The sequence below is a fragment of the Carcharhinus amblyrhynchos genome, chromosome 12 (assembly GCF_965287045.1).
Source record: "Carcharhinus amblyrhynchos chromosome 12, sCarAmb.v2.hapA, whole genome shotgun sequence".
Taxonomy (NCBI): Eukaryota; Metazoa; Chordata; class Chondrichthyes; order Carcharhiniformes; family Carcharhinidae; genus Carcharhinus; species Carcharhinus amblyrhynchos.
The window spans coordinates 76,422,319-76,444,289 of NC_137335.1; the positions used below are offsets into that span (position 1 = coordinate 76,422,319).

A 21,971-nucleotide genomic window follows, 5' to 3' on the forward strand; every position below is an offset into this window, starting at 1 on the left:
AAACTGAACCCACACTTCTGCGTCACTAACCAAATGTCTAGTCACCGGAGCTAAACTGACATTAAAACTGATGACATTGCATGCAATTGGAACATCACTATGCAAAACAATATTGGATTACAAAAAGTAATTTCAAAATAAGCATTTTTGAAGGCAACACGAACCCCTAATTCATTAGGAGAGCAAGGACAACAAACAGCGAGATCAAACCCGGGTCACTAGGAAGTCTACACTGCAACACTATGTTAAACTGACAAGTATTCTGCAAGGATAAAATCGTAGCTACTGTGCCTCTGTAACACTGAATTGGGTCATCAAAATTTCAGCTGCAGCAATAAACAGTACATGAGTTTTCACTGAAATGTGAACTGATGTACCAAATTTAATACAAATACATACTGTGCAACGAAGTGTAAACTCTGCAAATTTAAGTATTTTATCATATCAAGTGTTTAATGTTCAACTTATTAAAAAGTTCTTATCTGAAGTTTTACTTGAATTAAATTCATACTCCCAGCATTTTCTTAAAAGTAGTAATTTTGAAACATGCATTTCTAAATGTTATAGCCTGACTGTGCAATGCAGCGATGAAGCAGCGCTGCTTGCTGCTCACCTTGAAAAAGTCTACAAAGAACTAGCAATTATAGTGGTATGGATTTCCTCTTTCCTCATGTCAGTTTAAATCTGATACCAAGTCAAGAGGATCTCCAGGTGTCCAATCATGGTAACATTATGAAAGAGGATAACCAACCAATTTCATTTGCTCAAAAATACCAAACCAGAGATGAGTTAAGTTTTTTCTCCTTGATTAACATTTGAGTGAAATAAACGATTGGGATAGTTTACATTTCAAATCTGAATAATTAAAATGAGCAATTTTATAAAAAGGAAATTTGGCAGTCCATGATTTTTTTTCCCTTTCACAGGATGTGGGCTGTATTGGCCAGGTCAGCATTTGTTGCCCATCCCCTTTACCCTTGAGAAGGTGGTGAGCTGCCTCTTGAATCTGCAGTCCTATAAAATTAGTTTAGTGCTAGTAAGGCTGTTCAGCACTAATTATGAAAGTTTATTAAAAGCCCAGTTACACACCAAAAAGGTAACTTGAGGGTTTTTACAGTGAAATTAATTTGCAAAATCAGCTCAGTGATTTCTACTTGATTGCAGTAACGTTGCTGACTGTAACATTGCTGGATTCGGCAACTCAGCAAAGGATGTCACTGTAAACACTGACAGCAGCACACTAATCTGGGAATAGAGTTCAAATAGACATGACTGCAGTGTGGTGATCCTCAAGTTAAATCACCACTTACACGCATGTGCAAACTGAGGAACTTCAAAAAAATTATTAGTAATGAGGTGGTACTTGAAAACTTAACTGTTTTGAAGGTTGACAAATCCCCTAGAACAGGTAGATGGGCTTCATCTCAACATTGAAAGCGGTGGGCAGACTAGTTCCTTTAAAAATTCCTTCAATTCTGGAAAGGTTCCCACAGACTGGAAAGTAGCAAATGTAACCCCACTATTCAAGGAAGGGAAAGGAAGAATGAAGAACAGAACAGGAGCCTAGGGATCATGATGGTATCTGGCACATTGTAAGGTGTGATTGGATGAGTATGACTTTGCCAGGCTGTTTCTCAATTAGTCTGTGGGACAGCTCTTTCGATGTCGGCACAAGCACCCAGATGTTAGCAAGGAAGACTTTGCAGGATAGAGCAGGCTGAGCGTGCAGTTATCATTTCTACTGCCTGGGTGGATGCCAGGTGGTCGATTGGGTTTCATTTCCCCTCGATTTTTCTGTTGCAGTTTGATAAAACGGAGTAGCTTTCAAAGGTCATTTACGAATTATCTACGTTGCTATGAAGTCACAAGTAGGCCAGACCAGGTAAGGACAGCAGATCCCCTTCCCTCAGGGCATCATGAACCAGATGTGTTCTTACAGCAATCGTTTCATGGTCACTAGATTTGATTATTTGAATTAAAATGTCAACTGCCATGGTCGGATCTGAACCTGTACCCCAGAGTATTATCCCAGGCCTCTAAATCTTTAGTCCACTAACTTTACCACCTCCACCATAACCCCTGGAATCCAGGTACCATTGTAGTCCATGTTGCACTCTCTCAAAGACCAATGTATACTTTGCAAGGTATGTGTAGATTAGAACACAGTAAAGGCGTGGTTTAAGCAATGCTTTTTATAGCTAAAACATAGAACGTAGAGCATTACAGCGCAGAACAGGCCCTACGGCCCACGACGTTGCGCCGACCAGTTAAAAAGCAATGACCCTCTAACCTAAACCAAACCCTTTCCATCCATAAACCTATCCACGGATCTCTTAAACGCCCCCAAACTAGGCACATTTACAACTGCAGCAGGCAGGGCATTCCAATCCCTCACCACCCTCTGGGTAAAGAACCTACCCCTGACATCCATCCTATAACTACCACCCCTTACTTTAAAGCTATGCCCCCTCGTGCTAGCTTTCTCCATCCAAGGGAAAAGGCTATCACTGTCCACCCTATCTAAACCTCTAATCATCTTATATGTTTCAATAAGGTCCCCTCGCAGCCGCCTTCTTTCCAACGAAAACAACCTCAAATCCCTCAGTCTCTCCTCATAGGACCTCCCCTCCATACCAGGCAACATCCTGGTAAACCTCCTCTGCACCCTCTCCAAAGCCTCCACATTCTTCCTATAATGTGGGGACCAGAACTGCACACAATACTCCAAGTGCGGCCGCACCAGAGTCTTGTACAGTTGCAACATGACGCTGCGGCTCCTAAATTCAATCCCCCTACCAATAAACGCCAAGACACCGTATGCCTTCCTAACAACCCTATCTACTTGATTCCCAACTTTCAGGGATCTATGTACACATACACCTAGATCCCTCTGTTCATCCACACTATTCAGAGTCCTACCGTTAACCCTATACTCTACATATCTGTTATTCCTGCCAAAGTGAATTACCTCACACTTTTCCACATTAAACTCCATCCGCCACCTCTCGGCCCAGCTCTGCAACTTGTCCAAGTCCCCCTGTAAACTAAGACACCCTTCCTCACTATCTACCACACCTCCGACTTTGGTGTCATCAGCAAATTTACTAATCCACCCAACTATACCCTCATCCAGATCATTTATAAAAATTACAAACAGCAGTGGCCCCAAAACAGATCCCTGAGGCACACCACTCGTAACTGAACTCCATGACGAATACTTACCATCAACCACCACCCTCTGTCTCCTATCCACCAGCCAATTCCTGATCCAATTACCTAAATCACCCTCAATCCCATACATCTGCATTTTCTGCAGAAGCCTTCCATGGTGAACCTTATCAAACGCCTTACTAAAGTCCATATATACGTCAACTGCCTTTCCCCCATCCACCTCTTTGGTCACTTTCTCAAAAAACTCAATAAGGTTAGTAAGGCACGACCTACCCTCCACAAAACCATGCTGACTATCTCCAATCAATTCATTACTCTCCAAATAACTATAAATCCTATCCCTAATAATTTTTTCTAAAACCTTACCCACAACAGAAGTAAGACTCACCGGTCTATAATTCCCGGGGAAGTCTCTGTTCCCCTTCTTAAACAATGGAACAACATTCGCTATCCTCCAATCTTCTGGCACTAAACCTGTGACCAACGACATGACATGTATCCTAGGCCTCAGGATATAAAGGTAAGCCTTTTTGATTATTCTCTGTACCCCTTCATAAAATTTGATTTCTCTTGAAAAAAGGCTGAGGAGTGACTTAATTATATTTAAAATTGAAATGTTTTAATTGAGTAAATACTTGTGCAGAACATGAGAAGGTATCAAAAAGTCCAACTTAGAATTTAGTGGCAACCTCTATCTAAAGAGTGATAAGAATGTGGAATTTACCACCGCAGGTTAGAATAAATAGCACAGGTACATTTGAGGGGAAGCTAGACAAGCATGAGGAAGAAGAGCATAAAGGTTTATGGTAATAGATTTAGATGAGGAAAGATGAGACTCAAACGAACCCTAAACATAGCCATGGTCTATCTGAGCTGAATGGCTTGCTTCTTGACCTTTTGGCTAAGATCAAGTGTAACTTTTGATCTTACACTTGGTAGGAGTCAATGACATTACACTGAGGCTTCATTTGAAGCAATTTTTTAAAACGGCATTTAGGCCTTTTGGCTAAGATGCAATTGAAATTAGGCACTGGACGGGGTGCAATGTATGCTCCTATCAGCTTGGATCATATAGATCATATAGATCAAGCTTAAGACAAGAAGCGGGCAGCCTGCCTTGTCAGCTTGGATCTGTAATGTTTTGCTGGTTGAGACTTCAATTGGATTTGATTGGATATAACTTCTAAAAATTGGGCTGAATGGTCTGTTTCTGTGCTTACATCCTACATAAACCATTGTAAACTGCTCAATTTACACCTTTAATTCCAAACCCCAGAAGTTGTTGTTAGTTTCAGAAGAGGAATGACTGCAAACACCAACTTTGCCATCGTTATTATTGCAAAATTCATACTGCCTCTAAATATCAAATAATGATGAGGCTACAATTACAAAATCAATCTGTTCAGCTGCATTATTGCATTTTTCCTTGACATTCTGAATAATTTACTACCTGCACATGTATATATGATCCCTTGCCAATGGTATCAGGATTTAGCTATAAAGGAATTGAAGCTCACCCAAACCAGTTAGTGGGTGTGAACGAACAAGCACTTCACATCCAATGAACCATGTTGAAGCACAGTCTCACTTGTATTGGTCAACTTGGCTGCTAATTGCACAAAGCAAGGTTTTATAAAACAGTGAGAGGAGTAGTGTTTTTTTTTTTACAGATGTTGAAGTGAAAAGATTGGTCAGATCAACCGAAACCCCCAATCTTCTTCAAATTACACCACAGGATCTTGTGCAGCAGCATGCATTTAAACCTGCATTTATATCACAACAGAACATGGTAAAACCTAAGATATTTCAATCAGCATTATTATACAAAATTTGACATTGGGCCACATTAGTAGTTATTAGGTCAAATTATCAAAAATAGGTAGTGATTAAAATCAAGGTTGCATAAAAGGCAAAAACTAGAACATTTTAGAAGATTATGGGGCTGGGAGAGTTGGGAAGAGAATGGAGCAATTTGAAAACAAGCATGATCATTTTAAAACCAATCGAGACATTGCTGGACCAGGAGCCAACATAGATCAGTAGGCACAGGTTAGTAAGATTTGGTGCAAGTTAAGACCAAAGTTTTGGATGAGTTTAAGATTACAGATAATGGAAGGTGGGAGGCTGGAAGAGAGACCATTGCAATAGTCATGAACAGCCAAAACAGCTGCAATACAAATCAAACTCCAAACAAGGGCTACAGGTACTCCTTTTGTGAGGATCATTATGCAATAGGGCTACTCGGTTTTACAGAAAATCTAATTCAAAACATGCCTCTGACAATAGAACATAACAGCGCAGTACTGGCCCTTCGGCCCTCGATGTTGCGCCGACCAGCGGAACCAATCTAATGACCCTCCAACCTAAACTATTCCAATGTTATCCATATGCCTATCCACTGACCATTTGAACGCCCTTAAAGTTGGCGAATCCACAACTGCTGCAGGCAGGGCATTCCACAACCTTACTACCCTCTGAGTAAAGAACCTACCTCTGACATCTGTCCTATAATTACCTCCCCTTAGTTAGCCATCACCATCTGGAGGTAAAAGGCTCTCACTGTCCACCCTATCTAATCCTTTGATCATCTTGTACGCCTCAATCAGGTCACCTCGTAACCTCCTTCTCTCCAATGAAAATAACCTCAAGTCCCTCAGCCTTTTCTCATAAGACCTTCCCACCATACCAGGCAACATCCTGGTAAACCTCCTCTGCACCCTTTCCAATGGCTCCACATCTTTCTTATAATGCGGTGACCAGAACTGTACGCAATACTCCAAGTGCGGCCGCACCAGAGTTTTGTACAGTTGTAACATGACCTCAAGGCTCCGAAATTCAATCCCTCTACCAATAAAAGCTAACACACCGTACGCCTTCTTAACAACCTTATCAATAATGTAAACAGTAATGCATGAAAAGCATAAGTCTAAATCCAATGCTTAAATCCTGGATTTGAGCTGAAAGCCCAAACTTCTCTCTTAGTAGCAAGACAGCTGTCACAGAGCCACAATATCATACAATAGTAAAAACTATTAAAAGTGTATGGGAAAATTGCAGAATTAGAATTATAGCCAGCCATGACTAACAAAACAATGGAGCACACAAGAACAAAGCCATGCAGTTCCCAGGCAACATGATTTGATTTATTGTGATTTATTTCACATGTATTAGTACAGTGAAAAGTATTCTTTCTTGCGTGCTGTACAGACAAAGCATACTGTTTATAGGGAGGGGAAGGAGAGAGTGCAGAATAGTGCATTAGTCATAACCAGGGTGTACAGAAAGATCAACTTAATGCGAGGTAGGTTCATTCAAAAGTCTGATGGGAGGGGGGAAGAAGCTGTTCTTGAGTTGGTTGATACATATCCTCAGACTTTTGTACCTTTTCCCCCGATGGAAAAGATAGAACAGTATGTCCGGGATGCGCAGGGTCCGTGATTATGCTGGCTGCTTTTGAGGCAGCAGGAAGTGTAGATAGAGTCAATGGATGGGAGGCTGGTTTGCGTGATGAACTAGGTTTCATTGACAACTCTTCGTAGTTTCTTGCAGTCTTAGACAGAGCAGCAGCTCACACCAAGCTGTGATACAAACAGAAAGGATGCTTTCTATGTAAAAATTAGACAGTGAGTCGTAGCAGACATGCTGGATTTCCTTAGCCTCCTGAGGAAGTCAAGATATTGTTGGGCTTCCTTAACTATAGCATCAACGTGGAGGGACCAGGACACGTTGTTGAAGCTTTGCGAGACACCAGTGTTAAGAATAAAAATGGAGGAGCTGTTACCTATCCTTACTGATAGTGGTCTGTGGGCTAGGAAGTCTAGAATCCAGCTGCAGAGGGAGGAACCAAGCCATAGGCAACACAGTTTGGAGATGAGTTGTGTAGGAATAATGGTGTTGAAAGTTGAGCTGTAGTTAATAAATAGGAGTCTGACAAAGTAAAAATTTACTTGTTCGTCACAAGAAAGGCTTGCATTAACATTGCAATGAAGTTACTGTGAAATTCCCCTAATCACCACACTATGGCGCCTGTTCGGGTCAATGCACCCAACCAGCATGTCTTTTAGCATGTGGGAGGAACCCAGAGCTCCCGGAGGAAATCCATGCAAACACGAAGAGCGTGTAAACTTCACACAGACACTGACCAGGCTGAGAATCAAACCCGGGTTCCTGGCACTGTGAGCAATGCTAACCACTGTGCTACCCTTTGTTATCCAAGTGTTCCAGGGTTGAGAGTAGGGCCAGGGAGATGTGGACTTGTTGCAGCAATAGGTAACTGTAGTGGCTCCACACAATTTGGGAGGCCGGAATTGATCCATGCCATCGGAGCACTTCATGATGAATGTCAGAACCACCAGGCAATAGTCATTAAGGCATGCTGCCTCATTTTTCTTTGGTACAGGGATGATGGTAGTCTTGAAGCAGGTACGGACTTCAGATCAGCATAAGGAGGTTGAAGATGTCTGCAAATAGCCTCGCCAACTGATCTGCACAGAATCTGAGTGCTTGTCTGGGTACGCCATCCGGGCCAGTTGTTTTCAAGAAGGCTGCTCTGACATCTGTGATGGTGACCTCTGATACTGGTTCGATTGAGGCTTCTGGGACGGAAGGCATGCTCTTGCTGAAGTCTTGTTCAAAACAGACATAGAACGTGTTGAGCTCATCAGGGAGGAGTTGTCCTTCCTTTGGTGCGGACAATTCTACATGCTTTCACCTTGTAGTCTGTTTTGTCTTGCAGACCTCGCCAAAGTCAGTGGGAGTCCATATGGCTAGCTGAGACTCTAGCTTGATCCGGTATACTGTTGACATCTTTGATGCTTCTCTGTAAATTGTATTTGGATTTCTTGTAAAGGTCAAGGTTGCCTGATCATAGAATCCTACCGTGCAGAAGGAGGCCATTCAGCCCAGCGCATCTGCACCAACTACAATCCCACCCAGGCCCTATCCCCATTTCCCCACGCATTTACCCTAGCTGGTCCCCCTAACACTAAGGGTCAATTTAGCATGGCCAATCCACCTAACCCGCACAACTTTGGACTGTGGGAGGAAACCAGAGTACCCAGAGTAAACCCACGCAGATGTGGGGAGAACATGCAAATCCACACAGACAGCAACCCAAGCCAGGAATTGAACCCAGGTCCCTGGCACTGTGAGGCAGCAGTGCTAACCACTGTGCCATGCTGTCCATCTGAACACCTCAATCCTGGACTTCAGCAAGCAGTTGATATCACTGCTCATCCATGGTTTCTGGGCACGAAACACCGATTTGCTTCTTTGGCAGAGTCTTCTACACACCTACTAATGAAGTCTGTTACTGTAGTAGCGTACTCACTGATTTGACCAATCCAGACTCAAAACGGTCCCATAGGAGATCATCTGATTCCTCAGACCAACATTGCTCAACTTTATTGGATTTGCCCGATTCTGTTTTTCCTTGTAAACCAGAAGCAGGAGCACAACTTTGTGGTCTAATTTGCCAAAGTGTGGGAGAGCAGTAGGCATGTTTGATGTGTGTTTAGCAGTGGTCTAGGATGTTTGGGTCTCTGCTGGAACAGGAGACATGTTGGTGGTATCTTGGTAGAGCACTCTAGCTTGACCTAGTTGAAGTCTCCAACCATGATGAACAAGGCCTCGGGATGTTTTGTCTTAAGGATATTTGTGGTAGTATATATTTCACCCAGCACGATCTTCATGTCTGTGCTCTGGTGGAGGAAGAACGTAACGTACGTTTGTCCAATCAGTTCAGATCAGCCTTCCCTTTACAAAATGGAGTAGCAAAATGGCTGCAGAGAACTCTCATCACCATGTTGTCTATATAAAGGTTTTACCTCATGATGCAGTCACAAATAAGCAAATCCTTCCTTAATGTGAAGATGCCAACGATGTTGGACTGGGGTGGGCACGGTAAGAAGTCTCACAACACCAGGTTAAAGTCCAACAAGTTTATCTGGAATTACAAGCTTTCGGACCGCTGCTCCTTCAACAGGTGAGTGGAGAGTTAGGTTTCACAAACACGGCATATACAGGCAAAAGCACAATTGCTAGATCATCAACAAGGATCTTGGGATCATGTCACACTACGTGCAACCCTCACCATCTGGCCTGAGCTTGTAAAATCTCACTAACTGTCCTGGCTTGAGACAATTCTCACCTCTTTAACCTGCGGTAAAAGTCTCTCCACTTGCAATGTCTGTACCTGTAAAGCCTGGATTACCTGTAAAAAGTTGCATTCCAACCATTATAAATCAAATCTTGCAATTGTGCCTTTGTCTATGTATGCCATGTTTGTGCTATCAACCTTTCCACTCACCTGAAGGAGCAGCACTCTGAAAGCTTGTTGTTATTCCAAATAAACCTGATGGACTTTAACCTGAGAGACTTCTTACCAAATCCTTCTTTGGCACTGCAGATGTGGTGTACAGCATTGTCCTTCCATTTGCATTTTAAAAATTGCATTTGTACGATGTGGGAAAATTCAAGAATCTTGACATCCTTAATGCTTGGTGGTTGAAATGCCATTGTCCATCTTTGCCAACTTCCGAGAGAATTCCAGATGCACAGCTGTAGCCACTACAATCTCCTGTAGAATATTTGTTTTCTTTGATCATCCTCACATTAAAAATGCTCTTCACAAACTAATCTGAATAAAAGCTATGATTGGGTGGAATAGTCCCTCACCTTTTCAAGCCTCAAGCTTATAAAATGGATGCTCCATTTGTTACCTACTATTGGACACAGGAATCTATAATCTTGTCTCCAGAGATGTGACTGCTTTCCCTCATACTTAGGGCAACTTTTATATATCCACCTTGCACAACACAAAACCTTTTAATTATCAATATAGCATTACAAAATATTAATAGGGATTCAAACCATCACCAACATGAATAGACACATTCACACACACACACCCCGAGTTAATCTAACTCCTTCTTGAAAACTTACAAAGTTTTGGTCTCAACTGCGGTAACGAATTCCACAGGCTGACCAGACATTTCATTGGCAATAGGCAAATCCACTTCAAATATTTTGCCAAAATGCCTGTTTTTCCATAGGGGTATCTTGATCAAAGAATTAAAAAGTGATAAGAATGAGCCCTGAAATAGCAAGGAAAAAGTTCTGCAGTCTCGTGAGATCCTAAAACCACCAGAACTGGCAGTCACATCTATGAAAGTGATCATAAAAGCTGAATTTATATAAATGATGCAACCAATACATTGGGGGGGCATGAGGTTATGAGATTGGTAATGATAGTTTATGGGCAGGATCTTGAGCCTGCACACTCCATCCACAAGATCGCTGGTGGGGGCTCAAGATCCTATGAAACCCAGAAATCAAATGTAATTTCCACTACCCCACACCAGTGATGTGATCAGGCTCACATAATCGGCCAACTTCTTTAGTTCTTAGGGTTGAGTGCTACTACAGAAGACTTGGTTATAGCTAAATTGCTTGATAATTGTATCTCTGCAAATATATCAGGTGACAATGATGCAGAATTAGCTCCAAAGAGTTCCAAATCATACCATTCAGGTCAAGGAGAGCCAAATTCCAGAACATCTTACACAACCAAAGAGGAATAGACATCCTCATGATCAACTTTATCAATTGTCTATAATGATTAATGATGCACAGTAGTGTATCTAGGGCATTATTGATCATATGTATAACATTGTAGCAATTTGTCATGATCACACAAGGAGGGGGATGTTGTATATTTAAAAGGGTTGCCTGTTGCTTTAAGAGTTAATCACCTGATTTGGTGATGATAGCCATTTTACTTTCAGTTTGTACTCTACAGAGAGCATCTCCTAGGATAAATCTGTTGTTGTTACTTTGAATCCATGTGTACAAACCACCTGCTCTTTTTGTTTAAACCCACAATCCCCAAGAGTTAGGACATTGCTGCAAAAAGGTAGAAATGGTATCACGAGCAACTTCATCACTGCATGTTCAGCAGATCCTAGTTCTGGCACAATGATTTTGTCTTCCTGCTTTAAACTACCAGTCTTGCTGTGCAACAACAGCCTCCTTTATGTGGATCTATTTCTCGTTCTTCTGTACCTTCCCTCTAGCATACTTTACTCTCAAACAGATTTATACCCATTGGCCTCTATGCTTTAGTCCCTGTTCTCTGATTCCCCACCCACACATTTCATAGAATTCATGGAAATCTATGGTGCAGGGAGGGGCCCTTCGGCCCATCGAGTCTGCACCAAACAATCCCACCCAGACCCTACCCCCATATCCCTACATATTATACCCACTAATCTCTCTAACCTACACATCCCTGGATACTAAGGGTCAATTTCTTAGCATGGCCAATCAACCTAACCCGCACATCTTTGGACTGTGGGAGGAAACCCACACAGACACAAGAAGAACGTGCAAACTTCACACAGACAGTGACCCGAGTCAGGAATCGAACCCAGGATCCTGGAGCTGTGAAGCAACAGTGCTAACCACTATGCTACCGTGCCGCCCTTCAATTTCAGGATTGCAAGCACATAGTATGCCCTGCTAGTTCCAGATCTTAAAGAATTTGTATTTATGCCAGGGTGATCATGGTCAGGCATTAGAAACAAAAGATGATATCTGCCAATCTTCATGATTTGTATGCACTCGTGACAACATCACCGTAGCAAATTCAAGCCTGTCACTTAATTAATATTTTTCATGACAACACAAGGAAAGTCAAAAGCGCTTCAATAAAATTCTATAATGAAATATGTTGTTGTGTGCATTACAACAATAAGTACCACAAGCTGCAATGAAATAAATGACAATTGAGTGATAAATTTTGGCCAGGATACCAGCAGAACAACTTCTTTAAAGAGTGCCTTGGAATCTTTTACATACACTTGAAAGGGTAGACATCACTGTTTCATGTCTCAGAAAGATAGCAGCTCCCAGCAAGAAATTTTTGAAGAGTAAGTGGCATATCAAGGCTGTAAGAGACCAAAACATACACATTTGCATTTTGTGCATCTTGAACATCTGAAAATGTAACACCTGCCAAGAACTATAGCAAGTGCAATAACACAGGCAGAACTTATAGGACTGTGTGTAGGACAAATATATGGAGAGGAAATAGGTGGAGACAAAAAGTTTAGTGATGGTACGGGTTTCAGATGCTGAACAATCAAAAAGAAATTAGGATACTTAGAATTGAACAATGATAGATGAGCAGCAGCAAATTTTTTTGGAAGATGGGAATTTTTTTTATCTTTTGTCCAATGAATGTCTTTTTAAAATATAGATAGTTCTCTGCATCATCGAACACAGCAATTAGTGTGCACAGCAAGACCCCATATGCAGCAAATGACCTGAATCACCAGTTAATCTATTCAGATAATGATTGAAGCGCAATATATTGTTTCAGGCAGTTGGTCCATCTCACCCACCTCAGGACAACACAAGTGGTTAGCACTGCTGCTTCACAGCACCAGGGACCTGGGTTCAGTTCCCAGCTTGGGTCACTGTGTCAAGTTTGCACATTCTCCATGTCTGCGTAAGTTTCCTCCGGGTGCTCTGGTTTCTTCCCACATTCTGAAAGGTGGGCTGGTTAGCTGCATTGACCCGAACAGGCACTGGACTGTGGCGAGTAGGAGAATTTCACAGCAACTTCATTGCAGTGTTAATGTGAGCCTTGTGACTAATAAATAAATGTTAAACTATTCAAAATATTCTTATGCATTTAAATGAATCCCATCTATTGTCAGAAACACATCTGCTTCCTCCTCGAAGCCCATTATGGCTCAACACAGCCTCCAAGCTTGTCACTTTAAGTAAAATAAAATTTAAAGTTGCTCAGCGTTTCATAGATTATTTTCTGCGAATTATTTTTTAAACGTACCACGTTTGCCAGGGCAATATCCCACAGTTGTCCGATTTTGGTGACTAGCCACAAATGTAGCTGCGGCAATGCTTTTTAAACCACATGCACAAATTTTAGTTTAAAATGCTTTGCTTACCTCTACACGTGTACTTACCGACAGTCAATAACGACAATAAAATATCTCAATCAAAAAAACACTCCTCTACTGCTGCTCATCTTGCGTATTTGTAAATTCCCATGTGTATGATGTGTGAAGAAATACTGAGATCACATGACCAATGGTGGTCTATTCATTCTTTTATTTCCTAAAAAGGTAGGAAAGCCAACCTATATTTGGCTTTTCAATTCCCAGGCATGGAGATGATTTACAGAACAGATTAGAAACAGTTCAACCTATGCTGCCTTTGATCCAAAGATATTCCAATCTCCATCACGGAGCTTTAGTACGCAGATAACGTGTGTGTTCACTCAGAAACTGAGCTCCAGGTCATTGTCAATGTCTTCTCCAAAACAGTCCTTTCGGTAAATACCCACTGAGCCAAATTCTCCTCCGATCAGCTGCCACAGCATGACATCACCTCTACTGATTTAAGATCAATGGCACTGTCCTGGAAAATATGAGCCATCTTCCATAACTTGGGAACCTCTTCTCAATGAAAGCTTGCACAGATGACAAAATTAACCCCTGCCTCCAGTGTGCCAGCTCAGGTCTACTGAAGGAAAGAATATTTAAGGACTAGGATCTCAAACTCATGACTAAGATCATGGTTTTCCAGGCTCTGTGATCCTTGCACTGATACGTGCTTCAAAGGCTTTGACAATCTATAACAAGCATCCCAAACTACAGGAGTATCACTAGCCATGCCTTCACAAAATCGCCCAAATCCAATGGCATAAAACAATAGCACCCTCACGCAAGCCAACTTGTCCAGCATCAAAGTGCCAATCACTCAAAAGCCAGCTCTGATCAGCACAACATGTTGATTTTAAGTATTTGGCATGTAAGCAGCATAATGGGGGCTACATGCAAAAAAAACTCAGTCCCATGACATCAGAGACATGAAGGAATCAGAAATGCTTAACAGAGACATGTCTCACTACGGCCCAGTCTAGCTTGTTTAACCGATTCTCTTCCTTTTCACAGCTGCTGACCTCCATGTAATCCTCTATCTGGGGAGAGTGCATCGACAGGTCAAAGATTAAGTCTCTGCTTTCAGTGCAGTGCTGATAGATACATCCTCTAACAGTAGATATTTTACTTGTGTTATTGTAGTTTGATATAAATGGTGATTAGAAATTGTATACAAGCTTTTTTCAAGCTCAATAAAAGGATAGAAAGATAGAATCTACACAACTTCACTTTGTCCAGATGACTGAACCCAAGGCCACAATTAGAAATAGCTATTTGAAGTGTTGGAATTGTTTTGAGTGAAAATGTTAGCAAAATGTTAAGTTTGAGCATGGACTTGTTTCCATTTATTTTATGTTTGTTAAATTCAATGTAGAAATCATACATATGATTTTTGAAAGTTATCAAATTTGGAAATGGCTGGTTCATATTTTACATTCTGCAGTTAATTTGTCTGTCCAGTTGTTGTATGCACAAAACAAGCTGTCATACTTCTTAATTGCTCCATAAGCTACAGACAAGCCCCTTTTCAGGGTCTTTGTTAGGGAGGAGCTTTTGAAGTATCTGGTTGTTTGCAGCTGTGTTGTGGCTTTGGTTGTTTAACATTTTGCCGTTTTTTTTTAAACAAACCCCTGACAGAAGGGAGTTTGTGTTTTCAACAGACCGGCTTCATACCAAAGTGGTTTAAGCAGCTGTATTGTGGGGCAACAACAAAGAGTTTATTATTGTGTCTGTGACGCAAGGAGCAGGCAATTCTGTGGTGAGGCATTGCTGCTGTTGATGTCGATTGTTGACTTGCCATCTGCCAGATACGAAGAATAAAAAAATGACAGCTCCAGCAGGGTGTTCAAGAGCTTATTGGAGAGACGCATAAACATGTGCAGATGTCAAACAGCATACTGACAAGTTCAAAATGCTCCATAATACTGTGTCTTCTGGCAATAGATCTATTTCATCCAACATTTCAGTATTTGTGCCTAATTCTTTTGCATTTAACATCAAAAATTGTTTCAAGTTGCTCTGCGTGGCAGATATATCAGTGGCAATTGTGCCAAAATTGTCTGGTCAAATTTACTTCTTAAACTGAATTAAAATTATTTTTAAGATTAATACATGCACTTTCATCTCCTATCCTCTGCTGTCAGTCTCTTTGGATCTGCTATTGACCTTAATAGTTTTGCCATTTTTTGTTGTAAAGACATCATTTTTTTGTAAAGGTATCCTCAGGTTGGGAAAATATAATTACAGTAAAAATACTCAATTACCTTGTGTGAACCAAAAAGTGACAGCTAATCTGCATTTTTGATTTAATGCAAAACGGCTCTTCCGCTTTTGAGAAACATTCATTTCATACAATCGAACAATTCTGTAGTATTTTTCTCTTAAGTGAAGATTAACTACAAGTTTCAAACTGAAGTCCTAGTTGAACAGAGGTTGGATAACAGGAACATTTATGTATGGTGCAGACAGGCAGCTGTAATTTTGTTTACTTGCACTTATTGTTCATCAAGGGAGCACAACTTAGAAGCATATATGCATATATAATTATGTTCATCAGGGATGATAAATTCTTTTTTTGAATTGACCTACACATCAAGATATTGGGCAATATTGAGATCAAGTCTTCCAAATACTCTTGTTGCCAAAGCTAAACCCCAAGGATCTGTAAAACCAGTGGTGTTGAGTGGCAACAACTGTGCCATATAACCAGATCATTAATTGATTTTCCTGCATTATATGGTACCTGGCAGCTTGTTTAAGAATAATTACAAAACTCAGTCAGCAAAGCTAAATAGCAAAGCATGAAAAATACTGAAATTGTCATCCTAAAACTTGATGCCAGTTGGAAATACCATCATTCAATCACATTTAAGTACCTTCATGCATGAGTGGATACAATTTTAGGAAAGGAAGAACACTCATCGCTTTCCCTCATGCTTTCAGAGCAGAAGCTGGTTTCCACGTCCATATAAAGCTATGTTTGGCTTTATATGGAGCCATGATGGAACCTCAGACAAAAACCACAAGTTTACTGGCTCCTTTTATGTCAATGAAATCAGCACCCTTATCCTCATGGGAGGATTCACTTTTTTTGAGCCCACTGAGCTGTTCATACTTGCACTGTGTAGCTCATGAAGATAAATGTTTATATGACTGTATTTTCATTTGGGTAAGAGTACATTTTACAGTGCTATGCTTGTATCTTGTGTCAAGTTAAAACGGAAATTAGATTCTTTCAAGGCCTCCTTGCCTTAAGTGGAATAAAACCTGGGTACACTTAGAATCCTAATGGACAGCAGCAACCATGTATGTTATGTAATCTTCATTGTCTAGGTACAGTCACCTGATCAAGGTTAATGTGATGCACTTTGCAGGAGTGCAGATACAAGATTTGAGAAAGCTATCTGTTTATACTACAAATTGACGATTTCTTATTGCTTTGTTTATACTGAAGAGTGATGTACAGGACAAAGAAACCCAACCATTATTAAATCTATGAGACGCATTCTAAAAAATCTTTCCCTCCTGAAAACCTTTAAATGGACTTTGCTTACGTGTATGTAGAAGGTAGGTAGGTATTTAAAATAAATACTTTTCCAGCAGAATATTTTTATTAACACTGATTTAGTGTTGTCCAATATGTTAGCTATTATGTGGCTAAATGGAAACCCAGATGTGGAGAATTTAATTTCTGATTAAATTAATAAGAGACACCCATTGTTGGGTATATAATCGCAATACTTTATATTTCTCATGACACGTACATACGTATGGGTATGGTTTCTACCTTGGGCGCACATTATTTCACAAAGCAGTGCCATTAAGTTGCATAGTATTTAATCATAGTACTATGAAGTTTGATTACAGCCAAAAATGTGTTGTTTACAGAAAAACAAGCATTTTAAATCCATGTTAATTTACCATCTGTAAATAAGTGACTTTAAATGACTGAAAACTACTTTAAATTCCAAAACTATTTTCTAGTTGAAATGGGATATGGTACCATAGGATAATGAGAAGATTTATTTAAAATCCTTTGATTGGATTCATTGTCACATGTATAGTGAAAAGTATTGTTTCTTGAGTGCTTTACAGACAAAGCATACCATTCATAGAGAGGGAAACAAAAGCACGCAGAGTGTAGAATTACAGTCATAGCTAGGCTATAGAAATCCTTCGGCTTGTACTTACTGTTGTCCTTGTTTTCAGAAGCCGGTCCAATGGTAGTGGGTTATTGTTGATATTTGCTTACAAAGTCAGAAGTAGTTAGGCAAAGTAGGTACATATGTACAAAAAGGCAAAGGTCCTGAAGTGTGAATAGAGAAAGTTAGGCAGAAGGCTAAAGTGCAGGACCTTGGAGAGTAGTAATTTCTGGACTACTGCCAGTGCCACGTGCTAGTGTGAGAAGGAATAGGAAGATTAAGTAGATGAATGTGTGGCTTGAGTGTTGGTGCAGGGAGCAAGGATTTAGAATCATTGAAATCTCTACTGGGGCAGGGGTGACCTATTCAAAGGGGACAGGTTACACCTGAACTGGAGGGAGATTGCTAGAGCCACTTAGTTTGGCAGGGGGTGGAACCCAAAGCAGTAGGGAGACAGAACAGAAGGTTGAGGACAGCACATTAAATAGTAATGGCTTTATCACTAATCCTAGTACTAGGTCAGGCTGAAGGAGGGCAGGGCAGGGCAGAGCAAGTGAAGTCCAGATTAAACTGTTTATTTCAGTGCAAGAAGCCTGATGGGCAAGACATGAGCTTGGAACGTGGATGGGTACATGAGACTGGGATATTACAGCTATTACTGAAACATGGCTAAGAGGGGGACAGGACTGGCAGCTCAATGTTCCAGGGTACAGATGCTATGGGAAAGAGAACAGGAAGTGAGAGAGAAGGGGAGAGATGCACTTTTGACCAGGGAAATCATGGCAGTATTAAGGGGGGATATTTCTTAGAGTTCGCCCACTGAATCAAATGGGTAGAACTAAGAAATAAGAAGGGCGAGATCACTTTGATAGGATTGTACTACAGGCTCCCAAATAGTCAACAGGAAATTGAGGAGCAAATACGTAAGGAGATTACAGATAGCTCCAAGAAAAATAAAAAAGTGGTAATAGCAGAGGACTTCAACTTTCCCAACATTGACTGGGACAGCCATAGGATGAAGAAAAAATTGTAGTGTATTCAACAGGAATTTCATCATTCAGTATGTGGACGGCCTGACTAGAGAGGGAACAAAACTTGACCTCCACTTGGAAAATAAGGGCAGGTGACAAATGTTAGCGAGGGATCACTTTGGGCCCAGTGACCCATAATCCCATTAGTTTTAAAGATAGCTATGGAGAATGATAGATCTGATCCAAATGTTAAAATTCTAAATTGGGGCACAGCCAATTTTGATGATATTAGACAGGAACGTTGACTGGGGGAGTCTGTGGGCAGGCAAAGGGATGTCTGGTAAGTGGGAGGCTTTGAAAAGCATGTTAAGGTGGGCACAGGTTAAGGATATTCCTTTTAGAGTGAAAGGCAAGGCTGGTAGAAGAAGGGATTCTCTGGATGACTTGGGTAGTGAGGCCCTGGTCAAGGAGGCAGCAGCATGTGACCTGCATTGGCAGCTGGGATCAAGTGGATCCCTTGAAGGGTGTAGAGGGTATAAGAGTACAGTTGAGAGAAATCAGAAGAGCAAAAGGGAGATATGAGATTGCTTTGGCAGATAAGGCAAAGGAGAACCTAAAGAGCTTCTACAAATACAAAAGGGCAAGAGTAAATAAAGAGAGAGTAGGGCCTCTTAAGGATCAGTCATTTATGTACAGATCTACACGAGATGAGTGAGATCCTAAATGCAAATTTCTCATTGATATTTACATTGAGAAAGGCATGGATGTTAGGGAATTTGGCGAAATAGATAGTCTTGCCTTGAGGAGTGTACATATTAGAGGTGGCACAGTGGACAGTGAAGAAAGTGTTCTCAGATTGCAATGGGATCTTGATCAATTGGCCAGTGAGCTGATGAATGGCAGATGGAGTTTAATTCATTTTGTAAATTGCTTATTTCTCTACTGCAACTTGCTATTCCACCTATTTTGGTGTTTATATGTTGCACTGTTGTAATGCAAGAAACTATGGTAGCTGTGTCCAAGTCATCAATATAAATTGTCAATATGCGAGGTAAAACATTTTGGTAGACTGAACCAGGGCAGGACTTATTCAGTTAATGGTAGAACACCATGGAGAGAATCATAGAACCCTACAGTGCAGAAAGAGGCCCTTCGGCCCATCAAGTCTGCACCAAACACAATCCCACCCAGGCCCTACCCCCATATCCCTCTAACCTACGCATCCCTAGTCACAAAGGAGCAATTTCTTAGCATGGCCAATCAACCTAACCCGCACATCTTTTATGTAGAGTTATAGGAGAAAGCAATCTATGGGTGCAGGTTCATAGCTCATTGAAAGTGGAGTCACAGGTGGACAGGGTAGTGAAGGCAGCATTCAGCATGCTTGGATTCATTGGTCAGGACATTGAATACAGGAGTTGAGATGTCTTGTTGAAGTTATACAAGACATTGATAAGGCCAGTTCTGATCACCTTATTATAGGAAATGTCTTATGAAGCTAGAAAGAATGCAGGAAAGATTTACCAGGATGCTACCAGGATTTGATGGTTTGAGTTGAGGGGCTGGATAGACTGAGACTTTTTTTCCCTGGAGCAGAGGAGGCTTAGGGGTGATCTTATATAGATCTGTAAAATAATGGAGGGCATAGATAAAGAAGATGGTCAACATCTTTTCCCAAAGATAGCAGTCTAAAACTAGAGGGCATAGGTTTTGAGGAGAGAGACAAAAGCAATTTTTTTCAGAGGATGGTGAGTGTCTAGAACAAGCTGCTGGAGGTAGTAATAGAGCTGGATACAATTTTGTCTTTTTAAAAGCATTTAGACAGTTACATGGGCAAGATGAGTAAAGAGGGGTATGGCCCAAACACAGGCAATTTGCATTTGCTTAGTGGTTAAAATCAGCAGCATGGACAAGTTGGGCCAAAGGGCCTGTTTCCATGCTGTAAATCTCTGATTCTAAAGTTTAAATTTAAATTTTTTGAACCAGCTTGACGGCCTGGAGATGAGCGCAATTAAAGCTCACATTGATGGTTAATACACCTAGGAGATATGGTCAGTTTGTTGGCAAGAAAGCCCAGCACTGGTTTTAACACTAGTGCAAAAATGCCAAACTTAATTTGCTTAAAACTACAATCCTCTGTGAAATTATGCTGATATTAGGGAAATTGTGTCAAAACCACAATTGAGCAGAAATATCAGGCTGCATACTTCAAAACTTGTGCATTTGTTGATAAAAGGAAATGCAGGAATTGCAAACATTTACCATTTACATTTGACTTACTGCCTCAGGGGCTACTCATGGTTCTGGCCAGAAGTACACCTAACAGGTAAAAATTTCAGCCCAATGGAAACATCAGTAGCCCTGCATATAGCAGAGATTTGCCACTGGTCAGCTTGGTCAATATCCAGGCCAAGGCAAATAACATGCAGCTCTGTCAGGGTAACCCATAGCAAAGAACCAGGACCATTCAGCAGCATTTTGAGAAAGGGTTGATCATACATTCCTTATACGAATAAAACTCATCAGTAAACACTTATGTCTACATTCTGGGCGAGATAACCAAAATCAAAAAGGGCCACACAAAAGGTTGATACGCAAGGTGTGATCATGTAGGGTTAAGGGTAATTTAGCAGCTTGGAATGACATAACCAACAGAAAGCTGGGATAAATGGGTCTTTTACTGGTTGGCAAGATGCAACTCAGTTCAGTGCTCAGGGTCCCAACTATTGACAATTTATATTGATGACTTGGATACAGCTACCATAGTTTCTTGCATTATAACGGTGCAACATATAAACACCAAAATAGGTGGATAACACCAAAATAGATGGAATAGCAAGTTGCAGTAGAGAAATAAGCAATTTACAAAATGAATATGGATAGGTTAGCTGAGTGGGCCAAAATTTGATAGATGCAGTTTAACATGGATAAGCATGAGGTTACTTTTTTTTCCGACAAATAGAAAGGCAACTATTATCCAAGTGGAAAGAAACTTCAGAGTGCTTCAGTGCAGAGGGGTCTGGGTTTCCTTGTGCATGAATCACTGAAAGCTAGTTTGCAGGTACAGCAAGTAATAAAGGTAGCAAATGGATTTTGGCAATTACTAAAGTCATACTTAAGAGTATAAAAGTTTGTAAAACAGATTTAAAACAGGGATAAGGAGAAACTACTTCTCCGTCATAAATCAGTAAAATTCACTCACTAGTTGCTAGTTTATTAGTCACAAGTAAGGCTTACATTAACACTACAATGAAGTTACAGTCCACCACTTGTTCAAATCAATACAAACAGGTGCCAACTTTGAGAATATGGGAGAAACCGGAGTACCTGGAGAAAACCCACACAGACATGGGGAGAACATGCAAACTCCAGTGACCCAAGCTGGAATCAAACACAGATCTCTCGCGCTGTGAAGCAGCTGTGCTAATCACTGTGCTACCATGCCGCCCAGTGGATGCTGGGACATTGAGTAAATCTGAGGAGATGAACAAGATTTTTAATTGGTAATGGATTTTTAATTAGTATTGGGTTGAAGAGTTATGGAGAGCAGCTAGGAAAGTGGAGTTCAGACTGGGACACGATCAATGATGAATGTGTTAAATGGCAGAGCAGGCACAAGTGCTGAATTGCTTACTTCTGCATGTAGTCTCATGTTCTTACTGCATGCAACTGCTGAGCAAACATGGAAGCAGTAATTCATAATTTCAAACTTCGATGGAAGA

The 21,971-nt window shown here is 40.9% G+C and overlaps 1 protein-coding gene across 8 annotated transcripts in view; it reads right to left on the minus strand.

The window, feature by feature from the left end:
- The window catches only part of LOC145351115 (RAC-gamma serine/threonine-protein kinase), a 317,330-nt gene that overhangs the window by 183,728 nt on the left and 111,631 nt on the right, over positions 1–21,971 (minus strand). For 6 of the 8 annotated variants that reach the window (XM_080200758.1, XM_080200759.1, XM_080200757.1 and 3 more), the window contains exon 3: positions 19,785–19,874. The exons of the other annotated variants lie outside the window; for them this stretch is intronic. In XM_080200758.1, the coding sequence (XP_080056884.1) occupies positions 19,785–19,874 (90 nt within the window). The remainder of the gene's footprint in view (positions 1–19,784; positions 19,875–21,971) is intronic. 8 annotated transcript variants of the gene reach the window in all.